Source organism: Primulina huaijiensis, chromosome 4 (genome assembly GCF_012295235.1).
Source record: "Primulina huaijiensis isolate GDHJ02 chromosome 4, ASM1229523v2, whole genome shotgun sequence".
Taxonomy (NCBI): domain Eukaryota; kingdom Viridiplantae; phylum Streptophyta; class Magnoliopsida; order Lamiales; family Gesneriaceae; genus Primulina; species Primulina huaijiensis.
Genome location: NC_133309.1, coordinates 1,816,930 through 1,837,299, shown reverse-complemented (window position 1 = coordinate 1,837,299; position 20,370 = coordinate 1,816,930). Strand labels below are relative to the sequence as shown.

Below are 20,370 nucleotides of genomic sequence, written 5' to 3'. Positions count from 1 at the left end.
GATCGAATAGAAAAACCATCAATACCAAATTAGATCCTGGAAGCTTGATTATGTTTGACTTAAAGAACCAGTCCAATGATTATATGGCAATCGTAAACCGAATTCAACTAAGATTGTTATTTGTTGAACAACATTCCTTCGAAGTACAAAGACAATATGTCCAGATTCTGTATGCTACAAGAATGAATCTTGATAAATTCGATTTGCTTGCATATCTAGAAAATTTTCACACAAATAGAAAAACTAACAGATTTTGGAATCAAACATGTTTCTTTTTCCATGATTTTGTGCCCTAGCATTTATAAATCCATAGGTAACACGAGTATATGGGCTTAAAATTCTACCTGAACTGGCCAATAAAAATCCTAATTACAAATAATTCGAAAATTAGCATAATAACATAAACAGCGTATAGACATTAATTAAGCCCTAATTTATTCATAAATTAAACCTAGTGCTTCATTAAATAATTCACTCATTTAGCATGATGCCATGATACATCTTGATCTTCGTCTTTCAATTGGATACTTGAAACAATCTTAGTTTCATCCATAATGAGGAGCACAGGATACTCGATTGAGCATATAAATTAAGCAACACAACTATCTATGTTGAGTAAATCTGATTCTAGCAAAGAGTAACAAATGCCCTTTTCTACTTAAACTTTCACCGAGATTAACTAGCTATGGCATAGATGCACAACTGCATTGCAGAAACTCAATGCAACAAAATTATAAAGGGAATCTGCGTAAACTCTCCCATTAAACTGCTTCATATCGGCACTTTTTTACGGTATATTCTAAGACCAAGCAAACAAGACAAAACTCCCCCACTAAGAACTAAAAAGTTGATTTTTGTAGTCATGTAAAGATTTTTAACAAATTCAATGCAAATAAATGAGTCTGTCAATCAATCTACCCAGTAACTCACTATAGAATCAAACATGATAATCTTCAAAAAATTTAAAAATGCAACCTTTGAACCATTTACCAAAAGAAATTGTAAAAAGGACTAAATTGTGATTTTTTCAAAAATTAGAAATCACGCTGAAACTTGAACGCAAGCATACATTTCCAAATCTCAACAAAAGGGAAATAAATGCTTCAAGAGAACAATAAAATGTAAAGCCCTCAGATCTCATAGCTTTTCACAAATCACAAGCGGCTAGAATACTGACGGAGAATCATCAAAGGCCTTCCGCGCACCTCAATGAGCAAACAGCCAACCATCACGCGCAAAAAGGTGGTGGAAATTTTTCAAAATAATTGAGGAAAAATCAGAGTTTACGACGGAGGGGGAGGGGGAGGGGCACGCGACGGCGGCTGCTTACTCCGGCGATCCGCAAAGGCCAGTGATGAATCAGAACCGTCATACCACTTCAATGTGTTAATTTTCTGCATCATTGGGCTAATTTGTCACAAAAAACACAGTAAAAAGATCGATAAAATTTTAAAAACAACCCACAAATGGGTAAATTTGGAGCACAGATATCGACCGGAAAGAGGAGGCAGCTAGGGTTCAGCTTTATACAGCGTTGTCGGGAAATGTACAATTTTTTTGGGCCAAACCATGGACAAATAATCATTACGGTCTGGGCCTTATTTACATTCTTTATTTTTGCGGAGCCCAATATTAAGGCCCAAATATGTGGTTAGATGAATGTGCTTCAATAATCTATATTTGCATTTTAATCCACTAATTGATTAAAATTTGATCTTATTTGCAATAACTTGGTTTTTTTTTTTTTTTTTTTACTGAAACGATCATATGTAATCGAATATGCCGATAATATTCAACAACAAACATCGCAAACCATCTAATCAGATGTCGCGTCAGTTTTTCGACGAATAAAAATAGAAATGTGAAAGAATTTCATACTCATGAAACGTAATAGTTCCTGAATTCGATTTTCAAATACTTCGATCCAGGCGTATCTTGAAAAAATCTAGAGCGGACGAATTGGTTTGAGCAAGAGAAATTATCAAGAATTTTTAAAAAAAAATTATATTCATATATTTAAAAAAAAAATTGACCCTCATTTCATCATGTTGATTTGTACTAAAATTTATGTATCCTTCTAATGCAATTACAATAAAGAGATTGTATGCTGCTCATATGAGACCATATATTAAACTCATTTATTAATGATTTGCTCCAAGTAGCTAAAATTTCTGCATATGCAGATCTTTTACTAACTCAACATGATATGAAATCAATCTTAATATTTTGCAGCGGCACGCGAAAACGACTAACCGAGACGATCGAATTTAAGAACAAAGCAAGAACTATATAAACCAAGAACAGACAGCCAACAACTAGTTCAGGTTCACAATTCAACATTTCCCCTCTTCAACACTAGTGCCTGCTAAAATGTGTTCTAGGTGTAGACCACGGAGTGTCGTCGATATGATCACCACTCATGATCTCTTCACAGCCCTCTGGTAGAACAGATTGGATCCTCACAGTCGGTTTTCTTGATGGCAAAACCGGCAGGGCACTCTCCCCTCTAAGCATCCGAGCAGCTTCCCTCATCGTCGGCCTCCTGTCGCAGTTCGGATTCGCACACGCAAGCCCCACCACAAGTGTTCTTTCCATCTCCACTTTACTGAACTTATTCATCAGTTTAGGATCTGCTGCCTTACTAATCATCCCCTTTTCCCACAAATCCCACACGAAATCGGTAACCACGAGCCTCTCCTCATCCACCGGCCTCCTCCCTGTTGCGACTTCAAGAACCACCACTCCGAAGCTATAGACATCGGTTTTAACACTAGGGAGACCAGAGAAAACATATTCGGGAGCTAGATAACCCATTGTACCAGCAGGAACAGTTGCATCCCGAGCTCGAAAACTATGCCTATACACCTCAGCTAAACCAAAATCGCCTAACTTGGCGTTAAAGGCGGAATCAAGAAGTATGTTACAAGTCTTGATATCTCTGTGGATTATTTGGCTCTCACACTCTTCATGTAGGTATATGACAGCAGAAGCAACCCCAAGAACTATGTTTAAACGTCGTTCCCATGTTAAGAACTTCGTCAAACTCATTCGATTGTGAAGAATTTTATCTAAGCTTCCATTCGCCATGTACTCGTAAACCAAGACCAGTTCATTCCTCTCACAACACCATCCTTGAAGCTGAACCAAGTTCTTGTGCCTTAAGCACCCCACCATTGTCGAAAATTCGGTGTTAAATGGAATACGAGACATCGAGGCATCGAATTTATTTTCGTAATTGAATCTTTTCACCGCCACAGAACCATAAGATGGAATGGCCCCTTCATAGACAACAGCCGAGGCTCCTTCGCCGATAATCTTGTCTTGATTGAATCCATTGGTGGCTGATTTTATCTCATTGAGAGACAACATTTTTGGAACCATTCTACCGCCATGAAACCTATGCATATGACGTTCGCTACGTGCTCGTCTAAGTCGTCTCCTTCTCAGATAACACACCAAGAAAATCACAACAGCTGCGGCCACAATGATAGTTACCACAGCCAAACTACCAAAAACAATTGCAAAATTTAGTATCCTTTTATTCGAAGGATGATATTCAAAGGAACCAATCTGTATATCCGAATCTACCGGAGAACACATCATGCAGTCCCCATCTTCAACTATGTCAATAGGCATTGTCGAAGGGAGAAACCCGAAAAACGTTTTGAATCGCCATCGACCAACTACCTGAGTAGATGACCCTCTTCCATTCGAGGCAGAGAATCCCACGTGCATGAACTCTTTAAACTGCTTGGATAAGTCAATCTGCGCCACAAGAACAGGATCCGGAGGCTTAACCTGGCTCAAGTACCCGAGCCACACTCTGATCACCTTCTCCGAATCCCTATACTCGATCCAAGCCGTCATTTCTTTCCCATTCTTGAGATCAATTCCTTTCGGAACCACATCAACAGCAGCCAATGACATAATATTATTCACATCAATGCCGAGATGATTACCATTAATATCCTCTAGATATGGTTCGAAACTCGTGTCAAATTCGACTGCGAAATAAGAATCTTGAACTTCGGTTGAGCTCTCCAAGTCCTCCGGAAGCCCCATATAACCGTCAGAAACACTGAAAAGACCCGTGTTCGATGTGATTTGGAAAGCGAATCCATTCCCGAAGGAGCAGGAAGAGTTGCTGGTTATGGTGAAAGAGAAGCTGCAGGAGAAAGAAGCAGTGGCATTGGTCGAAAGATCAAGAAAGCGAACTGGGCTCACAGAGAATGCTCTTCCAACACCAGAAAGAGGAGTGAGCGGAGGCACCACCGCATTCTCCGGCGCCGGCGGAGAACAGTTGGTTTCTTGGGTTAGGACTATGGAGTTATTGCTCAAAAAAGCGCCACCGAAGAAAGTGAGATTGCTAGCAGGAGAAGAGAATGACGGTGTGAAGAAGAAAACCGAAAGAGCCCAGAAGAGATTGAGAGAAAACGGATGCATTCTTCGAATTTGATTAGCTTCTTTTTTTTTTTAGTGATTTTGGCTCATGGAATTTCAAGAAAGTATGTTTTTACGGATGTTTAACTAGAACAAACTAACAGAGTGATTTCGAGAGGTTGGGGGATAGGGACATAACTTTCTCCACGTTTCGGGGTTTTGTGGATATAGCTCAAAACGGAGAAAGAGATTCTCAATTTTTCAGGTTCGATCATTTTTTAAAATCTTCAAAGTAGTTCGGGATGAATACAGGAACTCGTTCCGAAAATAATATTAATAATAAAATAATATTATTATATTATTATTTTTTAAAATATTAATATATCAATATTAATATTATCACTAATAATAATGGATAGTAATAAGTTTTTGTTCGAGAAAATGAACTCGACCTCGTTTTATCCAATTAATATTTTTGAGACGAAATAGTGGCGGGATGAGGATTTGATACCCGTGGTTTCGGGTTCGGAGATTTCCTAAGTCGAAAGCGAGTATGGGGTGAAGATCGAATTCGAGAACGAGGATGAGGATGACAAATCCGTCCTGTACCTTCCCATCGCCATCTCTAGTTGTGGATGAGCATGGGAATGAAAAATAATTCAAATCAAAGTGCAATTATTATTATTTTTTATTACCTTCGTTAATAAGAAAATTAATTATATGTATTTGTATCATTAAATTTGAGTACATTTATCAAATTAATTAATTATACATGTTCACAAAGCACAAAACTAATTTTTCTAAAAATTAACAAAATATATAGTATAACTAAAAGTTATTTATAACTAATTATTAAGTTCTAAATTTGTAGAAATTAGATTTGATGAGGTAAAAAATTTTATCAACATATAATTCGATTAATAAATTATAATACCATGAAAATAATATAACTAATTTATGATATTTGAACGGAGTGATATAATGTCAAAATTGATCACAATAATCAATTCAATTCAGAAGTTTTGAAAATTTTTTTCCATAAAACAGTTTGAGCTACATCTATCAAAATTGGTTGGTCCGTCCTACGATGTCAAGAAATAAAAAAATATTTGGAACGTCAAAACAAAAATTTTAAACTTTAACTCCATCTACCAGAAAACAAAACTCCAACATAATTAACATTATTAGTCATAAAAAAGACAAATGGTGTGATGTCTCAACCAAATATATAACAATATCATATCAAAAAACAAAATTGTGTGCTATTCAAACCTAGCCCATGTAATTTCATTTGTATTCTTTTTGTATACATTTACAATGTTTAAATTTAAATTCATAATTTTTGTATCTGTCTACCAAACTTTTCCACTTTAACCAATANCGAGTCTCGTAAGGAGCCAAAGTCGACTTCCCTTGTTTTCCCCTCAAAACTTTGACCAAGTCCCCACACATCTTCCTCGTGTTCAGGGTACAATCGCTCTGCATGACCAGTAGTACCTTAGTCAACCCGTTGACTTTAAGCACCGTCTCCGCCGAGGTGCAATCCCTAACCAAGCAGCACAGGCCCCAGAGCACCGTGACGCCGTGCTCCGTCGCCGCGCCGGAGCACTTCATCAAGCTCCGGACTATCCCCACCACACATCTCTCGTCGGCCCAGATCGCGACTCTCCCTTCAGTACACGTGGCGATCGTCTCTAATACCCCTAAAGCCTTCTCGGTGACTGCACGAACCGCATGTTCGTCGCCGGAGAGTATCTTCCCTACGGTTCCGACTATGCCCAGCCGGATCAGCTCCTTTTTCGCCGGCCTGGTGGTGGAAATCGCGAGGAGAGACGATAGACCGGCTTCTACTGCGGGCACGTCCGTCTCCGCGCTGGAAAAATTGTACAATTCGTGCAGTAATCCCTGCTTTTCTTCGATTCTGCGGCGGGATTCGGGATACGCCGCGAGGAATTCCAAGATTTTCGCGGTTTTGATCTTCGATTCGACGGTTCCTTTCTGTAAAATCGAAATGAATGACGATAAGCAGTCTGTATCATCAACATTTTCGATAATTAGCTCATTCAACAGCTCCTTCACCGCATTCTCCTGAGAAATCGAATCCAAAACCTCGACAATCAGCTCAGAAATCCGGATATCGCTCGACTTCGCCAAAGCATCAACCAATCTCACAACAAAACCCCGCGATTGCGCGACGAGCTTGAGATTATCCTCGGAATCCTTCACACATTCGATCACCATCTCCAGTGAATCGGAGTCAAATTTATCGGCGCCGCTGATGATGTCGGACGCCACCTGCTTCGAGACCTCGATCCGCGACTTGCGAGCGGCTTCAGCTTGAGATATCCAGAGTTGGATGAGGCGGCGGAGGGTGAGATTGGGGGTGGTGCTGGTGGAGGGAAGGGTCTGCATGGTGGCGGGGCACGTGTTGTGGCCGAGGGCCAGCCACCGCTCGATGGAGCTGCGATCGTAGGTGACGCCGGTACAGAGGCTTACCGGCGACCTCATCACGTCCATGGAGATCGGGCAGCGGTACAAGCTGGGAACCGTAAGGTACAACTCCTTGGCCATTCTCCTCTGTTTCGCCATTTTTGATGGATTTCGAATTTCTTCTTTTTTTCTCCGTTGATTTTCGTGTGAAAATGAAAGGGCTTCGTAGCCTTATATACTAGTGGAGAGGTTTGGAGAGACATATCACGTCGTTTTAGTCAATGAGTTGAACAATTTTAATTTATTTATTATCTATATATTATATTAAATTATTTTAAAAAAATATGTTTCTTTCTTCTATTAATATTAAATAATTCTCCTCAAAAAATATATATATTATATAATTATTAAAAAAAATAAAATCATAATTATTAAAAAAATATAATCATAATTTATTATCTTATATTAAATNGATCCAACTAAACACAAAATATTTATTACTAATGTTCTCGGAGCATGCGTAATTTGTATTTATAATATTTTTATGAGTAGGTCTCTTGTGAGACGGTCTCACGAATCTTTATCTGTGAGACGGGTCAGTCCTACCGATATTCACAATAAAAAATAATACTCTGAGCATAAAAATTAATATTTTTTCATGGATGACCCAAATAAGAGATCCGTCTCACAAAATACGACTCGTGAGATCGTCTCACACAAGTTTTTGACTATTTTTATTTTCTAAAACTCGAACTATTCGATTTATTAAATTTTGTACTTTTTTCAAAATAATATTTTGTGGTTTGTTGAAAATATTTTTAAAAAAATTGATAAAACTTGACAAGACGACATGAGAAGATAAATAATTCATAAAAATTTATGTAAGACGATGTCATTGATGAATTTTATTAAACTGGTATTCTATTTATGCCACACATAAAAAAGATTATTTTTTTATAATAACAATATTATTTTTATTATAAACATGGATATAAAATCGATTAGAGATATATATCATACCTTCTCAAGAGACAATTTGATTGGAGTGTGAAAGGTTGGATGATGTTTTATTTATTTTATATTTTAATAAAGTGGTTGAATTATTATGGTTTTATTATGACAAATAGTCTAAATTTGTGGACGTGGGTCCCAAGATTTGCATGAAATTCTTGCATGAATTGGTGTTAAGTCAATGTTTGAGTTACCTAATTTTCTATTCGCATCCTATGGTTTCACAATAATTATTATTCAACAAAATTATGACTTTAGGAGACAATTGGAGGAAGCATAGACAAGTTCAAAAGAGATCGATCCAGTCTAATTTTCGACAATTACGACGAATTTTTATGATCGAATTATATATTATCATGATTCTGATTCGCTAATACTATGTTATCGAACCGCTTGCAAGATTAGATGATCACGTGATCATCTCATTTCAAACCAAAAACATATGAGATCCAATCGAAACAGTGTCGTTTCGCCTACACAGTACCACATGTTTTTTCCCTCCCACGGTAAGGATGTGTCCAATCCATATATCATTCTAATTCAAATTATGTAATGCTCAAATAATGAGTTTGGGCTTAAGATATTTCAAAAATAATCAAGATGAACTCGAATTCGAATTCGAAAAGTTGTAGAAAAAAATGTATGTTATTAGATCAAAAGTTATAATTATTAATATAAATATAATTTTGATTCCGTGTATTCTTTGAGGAAGCATATGGCTTCACATTAAACAATGAATGTATATAGAGGATTGCACCTACTTGGTGCTTGGTCAGACTTGTTATGTCTTTAGACATAGCAAAACACACCGCCTATTCTTTATTTTTTTTTAACAAAGCGTCAAACGTTCTATTCACTCTCCTTTTAAACCGTTTGCCAGTCATCCCGATCCCAATAAAAAATTTGTTTTAAGTTAGTAAACACATACTTCATGAACATTTGAAAACATTTAAGATTGACAAAAACTTGTGTGAAACGGTCTCACGGGTCATATTTTGTGAGACGGATATCTTATTATAAATATCGATAGGATTAACTCGTCTCACAGATAAAGATTCGTGAGACCGTCTCACAAAAGACATGCTCTTTAATATTTGGGGTGCAACTAATCGTTCATTTATTATTCTTATATTCATCAATAGTCTCCATTCTTAAAATAAATTATCTAAATTTATCTATATTCCTTAAATGTTAAAAAAAAAAAAAAAGAGAAAGAAATGCATGTCAAATATTGTTCATTAAATTAGTTGTTAATCTTATTTTTTCTTAATCTATGTGTTATTTTCAATTTTTCAATCATGTTTCATTTTTATTTCTTATATTTTATCGGTAAAACGAAACACTCGATGTTCCTATCATCATTTCTTTTGTCGTATTGGAAACCTATGAAATGGTGCTTGAAATGTAAGCGTGTATGATGCGTGTGCAAAGTTGTTATTAGTCCAAAACTATTGTCGTGTTTGTTTTGAGATTGGAAGAACAAGCAAATCAAAACACGGTTTTTTGGTCCACTCATTTTTCTAAGCCATCCATCATTTGTTGACTTTTTTTTTAGGATTCATTTGTTGACTTTTTACTACATTAAGGCGTGGTTCACATTTTAAGTAAAAACTAATGTGAGACGGTGTCACGGATCGTATTTTGTGAGACGAATCTCTTCTTTGGATCATCCATGAAAAATATTACTTTTTATGCTAAAAGTATTATTTTTTATTGCGAATATTGGTAGGATTGACTCATATAACAGATAAAGATTCGTGTGGCCGTCTCACAAAAGACCTACTCCACATTTTAATCACAAATCTTTCAAAAAACAATTCATTTGAGTAAAAACAATAGATCAATATTTCTTTATTTTTGTATTAAATTCAAAAAAAATTAAAACATTAATGTGTATTTCCCATTTTATTGTTTAAATATTATGCAAAATTGCCCTTAGGCAAAATTCATTTCACTACGTTAAATTGCAAAAGTTAATTACATTTATGCTTAAAACATAATCAAATAAATGATCTTATTGAAAATCAGTTTTACATATATGACTCTTAGGTATATTTAGGATGATGAAATGAGAAATTTACATTATCAGACTCTATTAGAGTGTGTGAATTTGCAACTACAAATATGATGTCCAATTTGATCGGAAACTTACCGCTTTACTAATAGCTATAGTTGATGGTAATGATGCAACTCATATCTTTTAAAATGTACAACAACACAAGCACCGCGTTTCGATTTCTCTATCAGCAGAGACAATTATTGGACTCAACAATTCATCTCTCAATAATTCCACTCCTTGCAATCAATGAGAATCGAACATGTGACCTTAACTTTGATATTGTAGGATCAAACACTTGCCGCTTTACCAAAAATTATAGCTGATAATAATTGTGGAAATCAAACATTTTAAATTGTACAACACAAGCATCATGTTTCAATTGCTCTACCAGCAAAAACAATTATTACACTCAACACAAACTTTTATTTTAAAAACACTTGGACTTAAACACCTATTAATATTTTGGGGGAGTTTTACCCAATTTTGACATTCTATAGGGGTTGATCGCAATTCTTCCTAAAAGTACGTAATAAATTTTATTCGAACTATTTTCCTAAAGATAAATTTACTCAAATTTACAGAGAAACTACTCCCTCAAAATTATTTTTTTTTAATGGTTTCATTTCATTTGGTTCAAGTTGAGGTTTAAAGTTTGAAGGGGGGAGTCGGAAATTTATACGGATCGTATTTTGTGAGACGACTATTTTATTTAGATCATTCATGAAAAAATATTACTTTTTATGCTAAGAGTATTACTTTTTATTATGAATATTGATAAGATTGACCCGTCTCACAGATAAAGATTTGTGAGACCATCTCACAAGAGCCCTACTCATTGTAAAATAAGTCTCCAGTTTTAATGATAATACATATTTGGATTTTCTTTAATTTATATATTTTGACGCACAAAATAATACATAAACGAGCCACGACGTAACACGAAAAGATCGATCGACCTCCGAGCCGTAACGCGGCTAAAGTGTTATAGCATATATACACCTAACACCATATTGTAAGATCAAAAGCCAGCAACTGCCGGCAATGGTGAAATAGGGAGGAGAATAGAAGTACAAAGTAAGAAGAAGCTAAAAAAATGGATAACAGACATATCAAAAAATGGGTGTTTGTTCCATCACAAACAATACTCGGGAAGCTGCTAGTGTAGCTCAGAAAGATAATTTTAGCCTAAATTTGTGAAGATGGCGAAAGGGGCCGATCTGATGTTCGGGTAGATGACTTGTCGGTTCCACGAACGTTGTACCTATCGTAAACTTTTTCCCGGTTCTCTGACCACCAGGTCTCCGCCTGGTGCTCCCCGAATCTTCTCCGACTACAAGGAAAAAGCATTAAAGTTGAGTCTCTTGTGTTTCATAGTAATTTTTGAAAATAGATTGTTCGGCAGACGAAACGTGACACGTGTTTCAACTACAAGTCACGGCCGAGTGGAGAGGAGGGGCAAGGGCTCCACTACAATACTAGGCCTTCCCACCCCACATTCAAGGGGTGGGGAAATATGGAGAGTGTTACTCTCATGTGGCATAGGGTTGTCTGACTGAATTCTAGAATCTCTATGTTCAGCACCACTGCTCAAATAAGATTCTAAGGACTGTCTTCAAGAATTCAGTATCACGAAACGACTACATACGTGTTACAGAGAGAAATGGAACATCTTAAATACCTGAATCGCACACGCTTGAGATCTCTAGTGCCATCACGAAAGGCTACGAGTGTTATGTACACACCAGGTTCATATTGCTCAATCCATTCAGCCTCGATTTGACTGGCACTGCCAAGAACATCCAAGTTCCCAGATCTTGAGCCATTTCCACCGTCTGGGTTAGGCCCAGATTCTTTAGTGTCAGCACCCTCGGATACACTGCTCCGGTTAGCTTGGACACTTCCACCACCATTGGGAATTCTGATGTTCAAGCCATCATTTGTCCTGTTGGCAGTGGAAAGCCCAATTCCCTCAGCCTGGGAATTGCTTTCATTGCTTCTAACAGCATCTCCTGAAAGCACTTCTGAAGGCATTTGCCTACCGTTTGTTGGAGCAGAATCAATTCTAGGATGGGAAGCCAAGTAGGAGCTGCTGATTTGGTCGGTACTTGAATTTGTTTCTCCATTTGCACCAGGGTAGAGTACACCATTTGGTTCCAATCCGTTTGGCAGGTATACAAGTTTGAGACTTTCAGGGTCATACGCCCCAGGAGGTAATTTCTCAGCCATATCTTTGAGCTGGAATGAGAGAATATCAGCGTTAAAACACATTCTTTGCGGTCTTTCAATCAATATGTATGTGTGTGTAGTTACACAGACCTGTGCAGCAAGAGACTTGATCACTTCTTTTGCTGCTTTACATTTAGCAGATTCCTCAGCAGCTAATGACATTGCTTCTTGGACCTTCTTTGCTGATTTCTGAAGCTCCTGCTCTTGCATTTCACATCGATTTCTCAGACTCTCCACCTACATCAAATTCATGATAACCAATATTAAAAATGAGGAAAGTTTCAGAAATATAGCTAAAAAAGGAAAGAATTAAAGAAATAGAGCTTGACGATGTACCTGAACACGCAACTTGCTCACTTCATGATTCAGAACTTCATTGGTCTTCTTTATGCTATCACCAATGTTTTTATTAAAAGAAAGTCCTGATGTTGTAGGAACGGGTGTTGCTGATCTAGGAGGGCTTGTTTTTCTAGAGAAAGGTGAAACGGAGCGAGAACTAGCATTCGAGGGTGCAATAATTGGTTTTGGAACTGTACGACGCACATCAGTATATGTAGGCATGACAGCATCTCTCAGTTGAAATAGAGAAGGCTGAAATAGAGAAGGAACCTGAGAGGACCGACCTAACGAGAATGTTTCAGCTTTCTTCCCTTGTTTGGCTAGTTTTATATCGAACTGCTTGATCAAATCAAAGTTAGATGACATGGCCGACTTGGCCAACTTTAAATCCGCCTTGTCCAGCCTATCCTTATTTTCACCTGAAAGGCGTGGAATAACATTTTTTCGATTGTAGCTACTGGCTTCTGCTACCTTACTCAGTTTCACATAACAAGAATCACACACCCGATATGGCTTGCCAGGATTAGGTGCCAAAGCTGCCCGTAAAGCTTTTTTAGAACTGCAAGCGTGGCAGTGTACTAGTCCACAGTTGTAGCAATTATGCCTCTTTCTCGTAAAGCCAAACGCCTGTCTACAAGCAGAGCACTGGGACTGCTCCGCACCAGAAACCCATTTGTGAAGACATATTGCGGTAGTGTAATTCGAACCACAAGCAAGAAATTTAACGTGTCTATCCTTCAATGCTTCAACCAGAACCGGCGTTTTCCTATCTTCTACATCTCCAAGGCCCAATCTCCCATTAGCACCCTTACCCCATGTATATACCTCATTTTTGGAAGTTAATACAGCCACGTGATAGGCACCACAAGCAATTTCTTCAACAGATTCGCCAATAAGCTTGTCATCGACCAAACAAGGTAACCTTCCATCTGATTGAGGATTTCCGAGCTGACCATAGACTGAACTTCCCATTGTGAAAATACGACCAGACGTTGTTAGGCCGATTGTCAAACTATGCCCACAAGCAATTTTCTGAAAATTATGATCTATTAGAGCAGGCACACAAGTAGGCTTCAGCCGAGATTCTTTATCACCATGACCAAGACGATTTTTATCACCATCGCCCCAAGTAAACAGTTTCCCAGACGAAACACTTGCACTGGACTGAGTTACAATAACCTCAACCACAGCAGCAGTATGCCACACTCCACATGCAACAGTGATTGTCCTCAATCCTGAGAGAGACTCGACCTCCCTCGGGTACGAAACACTTTCTCTATTTCCATGTCCCAAAACACCAAAAGTACCATCTCCAAATGTAAAGAGCTGTCCAGTTGAGGTTACTAAAGCTGTATGCCATGGGCCGCAAGTAACCAGTGCAACTTGAAGTCCCTCGAGAGGCCCCGAAATTCGCTTTGGTATCCAATGACTGACATCCGTCCCATGACCCAAGAGCCCAGCTTTATGCGTACCGTCACCCCATGTGTAAAGTTCACCACCCATTGTAACAGCACAAGAGTGAAACTCACCACATGCAACTAAATCAACACCGCAAAATGACAGAGATTCCACTAGACGAGGTTGAGTAACATCTTTACCAACTCCATGGCCGAGCCGTCCACCTGATTCTTCCCCCCAACTAAAGACCTCTCCTTGCCTGGTGACTAAAGCAGCATGCCGGACTCCACAAGCTATATGATGCACATCCAGAACAACATTACACTCCAACGGCCTGGGAAGCAGAACATCGGCTTTTGTGCTAACGGAACTAGAATTCTTTTCTGGACCAACCTTTATGACATTGTCGCATATAACCTCACCCCATATATACACATCACCTAAAGCATCACAATCATCTGGTGCAGAACCATGACTCGACGTACTAGGGGCACTAGAAACACTAACACGAAAAGCATCCGAACCAGATCCTTTCACTTGCATGATTGGTTGATCCAAAGCCACATGTGACCTTTCTGAATAGATCGAATTATCTATGCTACTGCTCTTTGGAGAACTGCTTATATTTGAACTAATGGAAACCTCGGACGAACTAACTTTTCGTGCAGCACTCACAGAACTGTTACTTGGACTGTTTGATGGCAAATCTTTGTTGTCCTGAAACATTTTACAAGAAAAATAACTATATTTATGATAGAAAATGCCACCATATCAATTAGCCATACCTCAGACACGGGTATCTAAATATCAGCAAAATCTACCCAGGTAAAAATGCCACGAACTTAAAAGATAGAGTTACATTCCAGAACGCTGACTTCTTTACCTTACTAGGTAATTGATTTATTTTGCGTAAATTTATATATCCGAATCAGTATATAAATAATTCAATTGCAAAGCATCTTTAAGTTTCATGCGGTGCACAATGAAGAACATGCAATAGAAGTTTGCCCTATTGGAGTCCTAAAGATGCGAAGAAAGTATCCGATTCACCTATCATTGATTCGAAGTTAAAGTTTTGACCCCCAAGTACTGCATTATACCAATTAATATTATATTCATATCCAAGTTTCCATAAGCATACTTTAATGCATTGACCAGAAATTCATGTTTGCATCAAAATGGTTGCAAAACTTACATCAAAATAGAGGCCTCCATCATTCCATCCATCAATTTTTGAGCGTCCAGCTTGTCCAGAAGATATCAATGACTTGAGGCCAGCTATCCAGATCTCTGCCTCAACTTTGTCCTTGCAAATCTAGTAACGAAATAAGAAGAGAGCAGAGCTAAATTTCTTACACTGAAGATATAAAAACAATCACTAAAAAGAAACTTTGACATTTAACTAACCAGGTCTAGGGATCTTTTCCCGTTGTTATAAATGAGCGAGAAGGATAAGTAGTCCTTGTCAGGGCGTAAATATCTTTGGAATACGGCCTGGAATCAAGTTGGTAAAATCCATTAAAATGACTTCACGTACAATACTTCTCATGATCATGCAATTTTTTTTTTCTTTTTGGTGGCATAGATATAAAATATAACTAAATTAATTACGATAAAGACAATCAGAAACATGAAATTAGGTGCCAATCTCACAGTTCTTTGTCCAGGAATAATTCTTGATACTGAAGCTAACTTCAAATTTCTTTCACCACTACTAGAAATCCAAATTAAAGATTTCTCATCCTGTAATGTTGAAATGAAAATACAGCTATTAGCGTTCAAAGAAATGCATAAAAACTGAAAATATGAGAGGCTATCCACATATGAAAACATCATATACTTGATGCAGTAAAGAACTGTAGCAATCAAACCATAGACTAAACATACAACAATCAGCCTCAAGTAAGTCAAGAAAATGTTCAAAAGCTGATCAATTCTGGAGCCACTGAGTTTAACTTAGAGCCAGTTTGGATACAGAAAGCACTTGGCTTGAAACAAAGTTTCAACCTTTTCTGTATATTTTTGAGAAAGAGCAGATTGCAGTTACGTGTTTAGATTAAATAGAGAAAGAAGTTTAATTTTTATTTTTAAAGGAAAAGCTGAAGTTCAAAAATCACATTTTCTGCATTTACCTTTTCGAGTGCTTGTCCAATTATCCTTTTTTAAACAAAAGTGCTCTCACAAACATTTTTACTCTAGAAGCTTTTGCATCCAAAAGAACTCTTATTCATATAATTGTTGCCATGCATTTTAATTGGCGACGAGCTAACTATGGAGGGTGACTCCCATGGACAATTTCAGTTTATGAAATGGAACTAATAAGTAGTCAATAAAGCTATATGACAAACAGACAACAAATTTTCAACTAAGATGACTCAATGGCATGCCAATTTTTATTCGCAATCCAACATTCTTCCATACTAAATAGAGATAGCATCAAACATCCTACAATTGTAAGAGCAAGAACTAAATGGACCAATATCTTAATTTAACAAAACAATTATGAGCCATAAGCAACATTTCTTTAGCATCCTTGAATAGGGTTGATATTAAACAGATGATGTCCTTTCCTACCAGGGTAACCACTTGAACACAAACAAATAAAGGTTTCAGATACAGTTTTTACCTAAACACATCAATGATGAGCATCTTAAAGGACCAACTCATCACAGGAGACCAGTAAAAACAAGAAAACATGCCGGTATGCAGGTATTAATGTAATTGAGAACTAGAGAGACAGACCACTTCCACCAATGTGAGCACATGTGAACGAGGACTCACAACATAAGATTTACAATTCCTTAATACATTAAACTCTTTCCCAAAAGATCGTATATGCACAATTAAACAAGTGCTTATGTTGCATAAGTATAGTCAACTTACAGTAGAGAGTCTAAATGGATAAAATTTAGGCTTTCCCTTACGACCATATTTAAGTAGTTGAGCACCCTTCTTTAGAGCAATCAGCGCCTGCACAAGATAAAGGGATAGTTGAAAATGGACGCACTTAGAGTAGAAAACAACATGATGTCCCGACAAGGACTAAAAAGAGAAGTAAATATTTGAAAGTTTGAACTTAAACAGCGACAAATGTAGTAAAGTCTCCCATTCTAAGAAACATGAACCTTTCAAAATAATAAATGATGTTTCAGCTATGTAGATTAAATAAGCCTCCATTACAGATCCTGTACTCAACCAACCACAACCATATTCCATACTCACAATTTCAGGTCAATTATGGTTACTAGTAAAAGCATCAACAAAATAAAACACTAATTTAACAAGTTACAAGTTTGAGAGGCTGGATGAATTTTTTGAATAAGAGAAGTAGGCATCGACTATGACACATGTCACTACCAGTAAATGAAAATTATAGTAACTAAAACAGATTTTATGAAACTTGTGGACATATGAGTGGATATATTTTATTAATGGAAAGATTTGAAACTAATATGAACTATCAACTATTTGATATATACAGAGACACCTATAACATCATTTGTTTTCTTGTCACTCGTCGTTTTCCTTCGTTGCTAACATTGCTAACGGTTATTCCTTATATGAGTTACTTTCAAGGAAAATAATCCAAAAAGCAAGTCGAATCTTTACTCATCAATTTATTTGGCAGGATCTTAAGAAGCTGAGAGCAACTATTCCTTTTGACAAATGATAACTTTCAGAATAGTTATTATGCGCCACGGAATTATACAGCTAATTGTGGCATAACAAATTAAATACAGAAAAACCATAATAACCTATCAACTTTAATTAGTTTTCCCGAAGGAAAGTGAAACGATGATCAAATTAAATAAAATTACAAAGACAAGATTTCTCATTTTCCTTCTATTGAGAACACAAGTCAATTCCAATGCACCGACAACCTACTGAAATTAACTGTTAGATTTAAAAATCTTTTCCAAAATTACTTTGTAGAAGCTTTCCTTCTATGCTTTGTTTACATATTCCTCAATCATAATCCAAACAGAGTAAGATTAATGTTTATATAAATGCACTCAATACACAAACAAAATTTACACTGTTATTTAAATTTTCAACACTTGAATTTAATGTCTTTACATTTTCTATGTAATCGTTTCATTATTTTCTCTGTGTCTCCATGCTTTTACCGTGATTACTTCATTAAAATACTAAAAATGAAAAGTATAGCATATTCATTGAGTTAAATATTGGCAAAGAACGCAGCTAAGCGGCAAAGGAGATACTCCATCACTTAGTTCTAACAAGGACAGTGCAATATTTTTTCCAGTCATTTTTCCAATCTCTTAGTTTCATACAAGAATCTGCAGAGCTCCCAAATTTCAAATGTTTCAGCCAACAAAATATTTTCCACTTTTAGTGTCGGTCCAGCTTTAACTTATTTAACCTAGTATTCTTATCTTATTAACCAAAACTACAAGCCGACAAAATACAGTTTAACAACTAATTATTTGAACATCTCTACCAGACCCTTAAAAACCAGTCAGTAGAAAAAATGTAAATGACATAAAAATCCCGAAGTATTACATCCAAAACAAAAGAATCCCATTGAAACCTTCAAAGCCTTAAGTATTAACATTCAATGGATTTTGTCGTATATGAACCATAATGAAACTAAAAATTAAAATATAGTGGTGAAGGAAAATAATTAATTCTTAAACCTTGAGCCACAAAGGTCATCAGAGCATGAAACTAGACTCCAATAAGAATTCGTAGTTACAAGCTAGAATATATCAAATTACCATCATTGATAAAAAAAAATATATGACAAGTAAACGTTCACATCAAATTGAGCTGCAGAAAAGAGACATTTTTTTTAAAAAAAAAGATACATTTCCTCAGACCACCCAATTTATAATCCTTGAGCTTTACTGATTTTTATAAATAACTATATAGAGGCATGGTATTGACCGATCTAACACGAGCAGGGAAATAGATGCAAATCTGATATTTAAATTTTTGAAAACGAAAGTTTTCTAACAAAATAAACAAGTCACCCCAGAGTCGAATATATATAATTTTTTACCCCGGCTCCACAATTAAACTTAAACTCACTGATACACTCTAAGGGCTCTCCCACACAGAGGTCTAATATTTTGGGTCTGGGCTCTCCTCTTCGATTACAGTCCAATATTAGTGCTCTCCTAAGGAGACGAGGCTGTGGAAGGTGCAACCTTAAAATGCCTGATATCGGATAATGTCAGCAACGAAGGCTGGCTTAATGTATATATTTATAACCGAAAGCGGGCAGCCGCATGCATCAGCTTTTGGTAGGCACTAGGCAATATTACATATTGACAGTGGCTCCACAATAAAATGTAGAGTGGCCAGTGAACTCTCTAAATAAGTGAAAAGACTTGGTTTTGGATTTGGGCTCCTATTATGTCCTACCACTATCCCTCCCACCTCTCCTCCTCAGTCATCACCCACAAGGGAAAAAGCCAAAAAAAGAAAAGGTAACATTGAATGGAAAGCTGTAGATATCTTCACTATCCGCAATAAAACAATAGAAAAGAAAGAATCTGCCCACAAAATCACATCTCCAATCCAAGAACATGCAGCAATAAAACAGGTAAAACAAGAGGAATAGGTACGATACCTGCTCGATGTCACGGTCTGCGTTACCATAGCTACCGAGATCTGCCATTCAATGCCAAACGTAAAATCACCACCACACCACCGCCACCACCATACTCTCCGATCATTATCTTGCCACTCCACCGCCGCCGCACACTACCATCCAAACGACACCGGCAAAGTACCCAAATAAGAACAACCTCGTGAAAATACCACCAAAAAAGAACAACTTTCACTCCCTCTTGGATCTGAAGAAACCCAGAGAAAAAAAATTCAAATCTTGACGCTTCAACTCCTTTCAATCAAAGTTTAAAAGTCAAAAGAATAGCCCCCTCTTCTAGTATCTTTTGACCAAGTCCAGCAGCAGAGGGGTAGGTGGTGGACGGCGGAGGAGTAAATGGGCCGCCGTCGGAGCATAAATACGATGAAAGAAATGCAGTTTAGAGAAGAAGGGGAAGTGGTGTTGGTGTAAGAAGAAGACAGACAACGGAGTCAAAGATTGGGAAAAAGAAAAAGGAAGAAAGCTGCAGTTTCGATGTTTTGCCTGAAAAGAGAGAACCCCCTCAAAATACAAATACTTGGATGTGATTCGGTGCAAGCAGGTGCACCTTTGGTTATACCATACGATCTCAAAAATTAATTAATTAATTAATTAAAATATTTTTTCGATAAATAAATTAAAAATTAAGTAGACGATTTTGGGATTTTTTTTTTGAAAAAAGTTTGGATTAATATTAATTACTGACTTAGTTGATTATTATCATTTTTTGTAAACTGGATTAAGTGTATGAAAAATAGGATTATGATTTTTTTTTAAAATCGGTACAGTTTGATGCGAAAAATAAGACATGTTTTGTTTTTATATTCTTATTTATTCAATGTTTGGTTCGAATTCTATAACAATTTGAGTTATATATATTCTTATGTTATCAGTATCTTACGTTTATTATCCA

The 20,370-nt window shown here is 36.8% G+C and overlaps 3 protein-coding genes and 1 long non-coding RNA gene across 4 annotated transcripts; 1 reads left to right on the top strand and 3 right to left on the bottom strand.

Moving 5' to 3' along the window:
* Positions 1-18: 18 nt before the first annotated feature.
* Positions 19-1,291, top strand: LOC140975166 (uncharacterized). Its single transcript, XR_012174915.1, has 2 exons — positions 19-143; positions 314-1,291. It is a non-coding gene; the product is annotated as an uncharacterized lncRNA (long non-coding RNA).
* A 948-nt stretch (positions 1,292-2,239) lies between these two features.
* On the bottom strand, positions 2,240-4,501 carry LOC140975918 (L-type lectin-domain containing receptor kinase S.6). Its single transcript, XM_073439849.1, has one exon. It carries the CDS (start codon positions 4,441-4,443, stop codon positions 2,356-2,358), a length of 2,088 nt encoding a protein of 695 aa, XP_073295950.1. The 5' UTR covers positions 4,444-4,501; the 3' UTR covers positions 2,240-2,355.
* A 1,166-nt stretch (positions 4,502-5,667) lies between these two features.
* On the bottom strand, positions 5,668-7,081 carry LOC140975862 (U-box domain-containing protein 29-like). Its single transcript, XM_073439789.1, has one exon. The coding sequence runs from the start codon at positions 6,967-6,969 to the stop codon at positions 5,668-5,670; it is 1,302 nt and encodes a 433-aa protein (XP_073295890.1). The 5' UTR covers positions 6,970-7,081.
* A 3,744-nt stretch (positions 7,082-10,825) lies between these two features.
* Positions 10,826-19,984, bottom strand: LOC140975164 (PH, RCC1 and FYVE domains-containing protein 1-like). Its single transcript, XM_073438730.1, has 9 exons — positions 19,440-19,984; positions 16,727-16,813; positions 15,497-15,586; positions 15,251-15,337; positions 15,039-15,158; positions 12,443-14,560; positions 12,197-12,343; positions 11,559-12,115; positions 10,826-11,210 (listed from the first exon to the last, which is right to left on the bottom strand). The coding sequence occupies exons 1-9, from the start codon at positions 19,485-19,487 to the stop codon at positions 11,066-11,068; spliced, it is 3,399 nt and encodes a 1,132-aa protein (XP_073294831.1). The 5' UTR covers positions 19,488-19,984; the 3' UTR covers positions 10,826-11,065.
* Between the last annotated feature and the right edge of the window lie 386 nt (positions 19,985-20,370).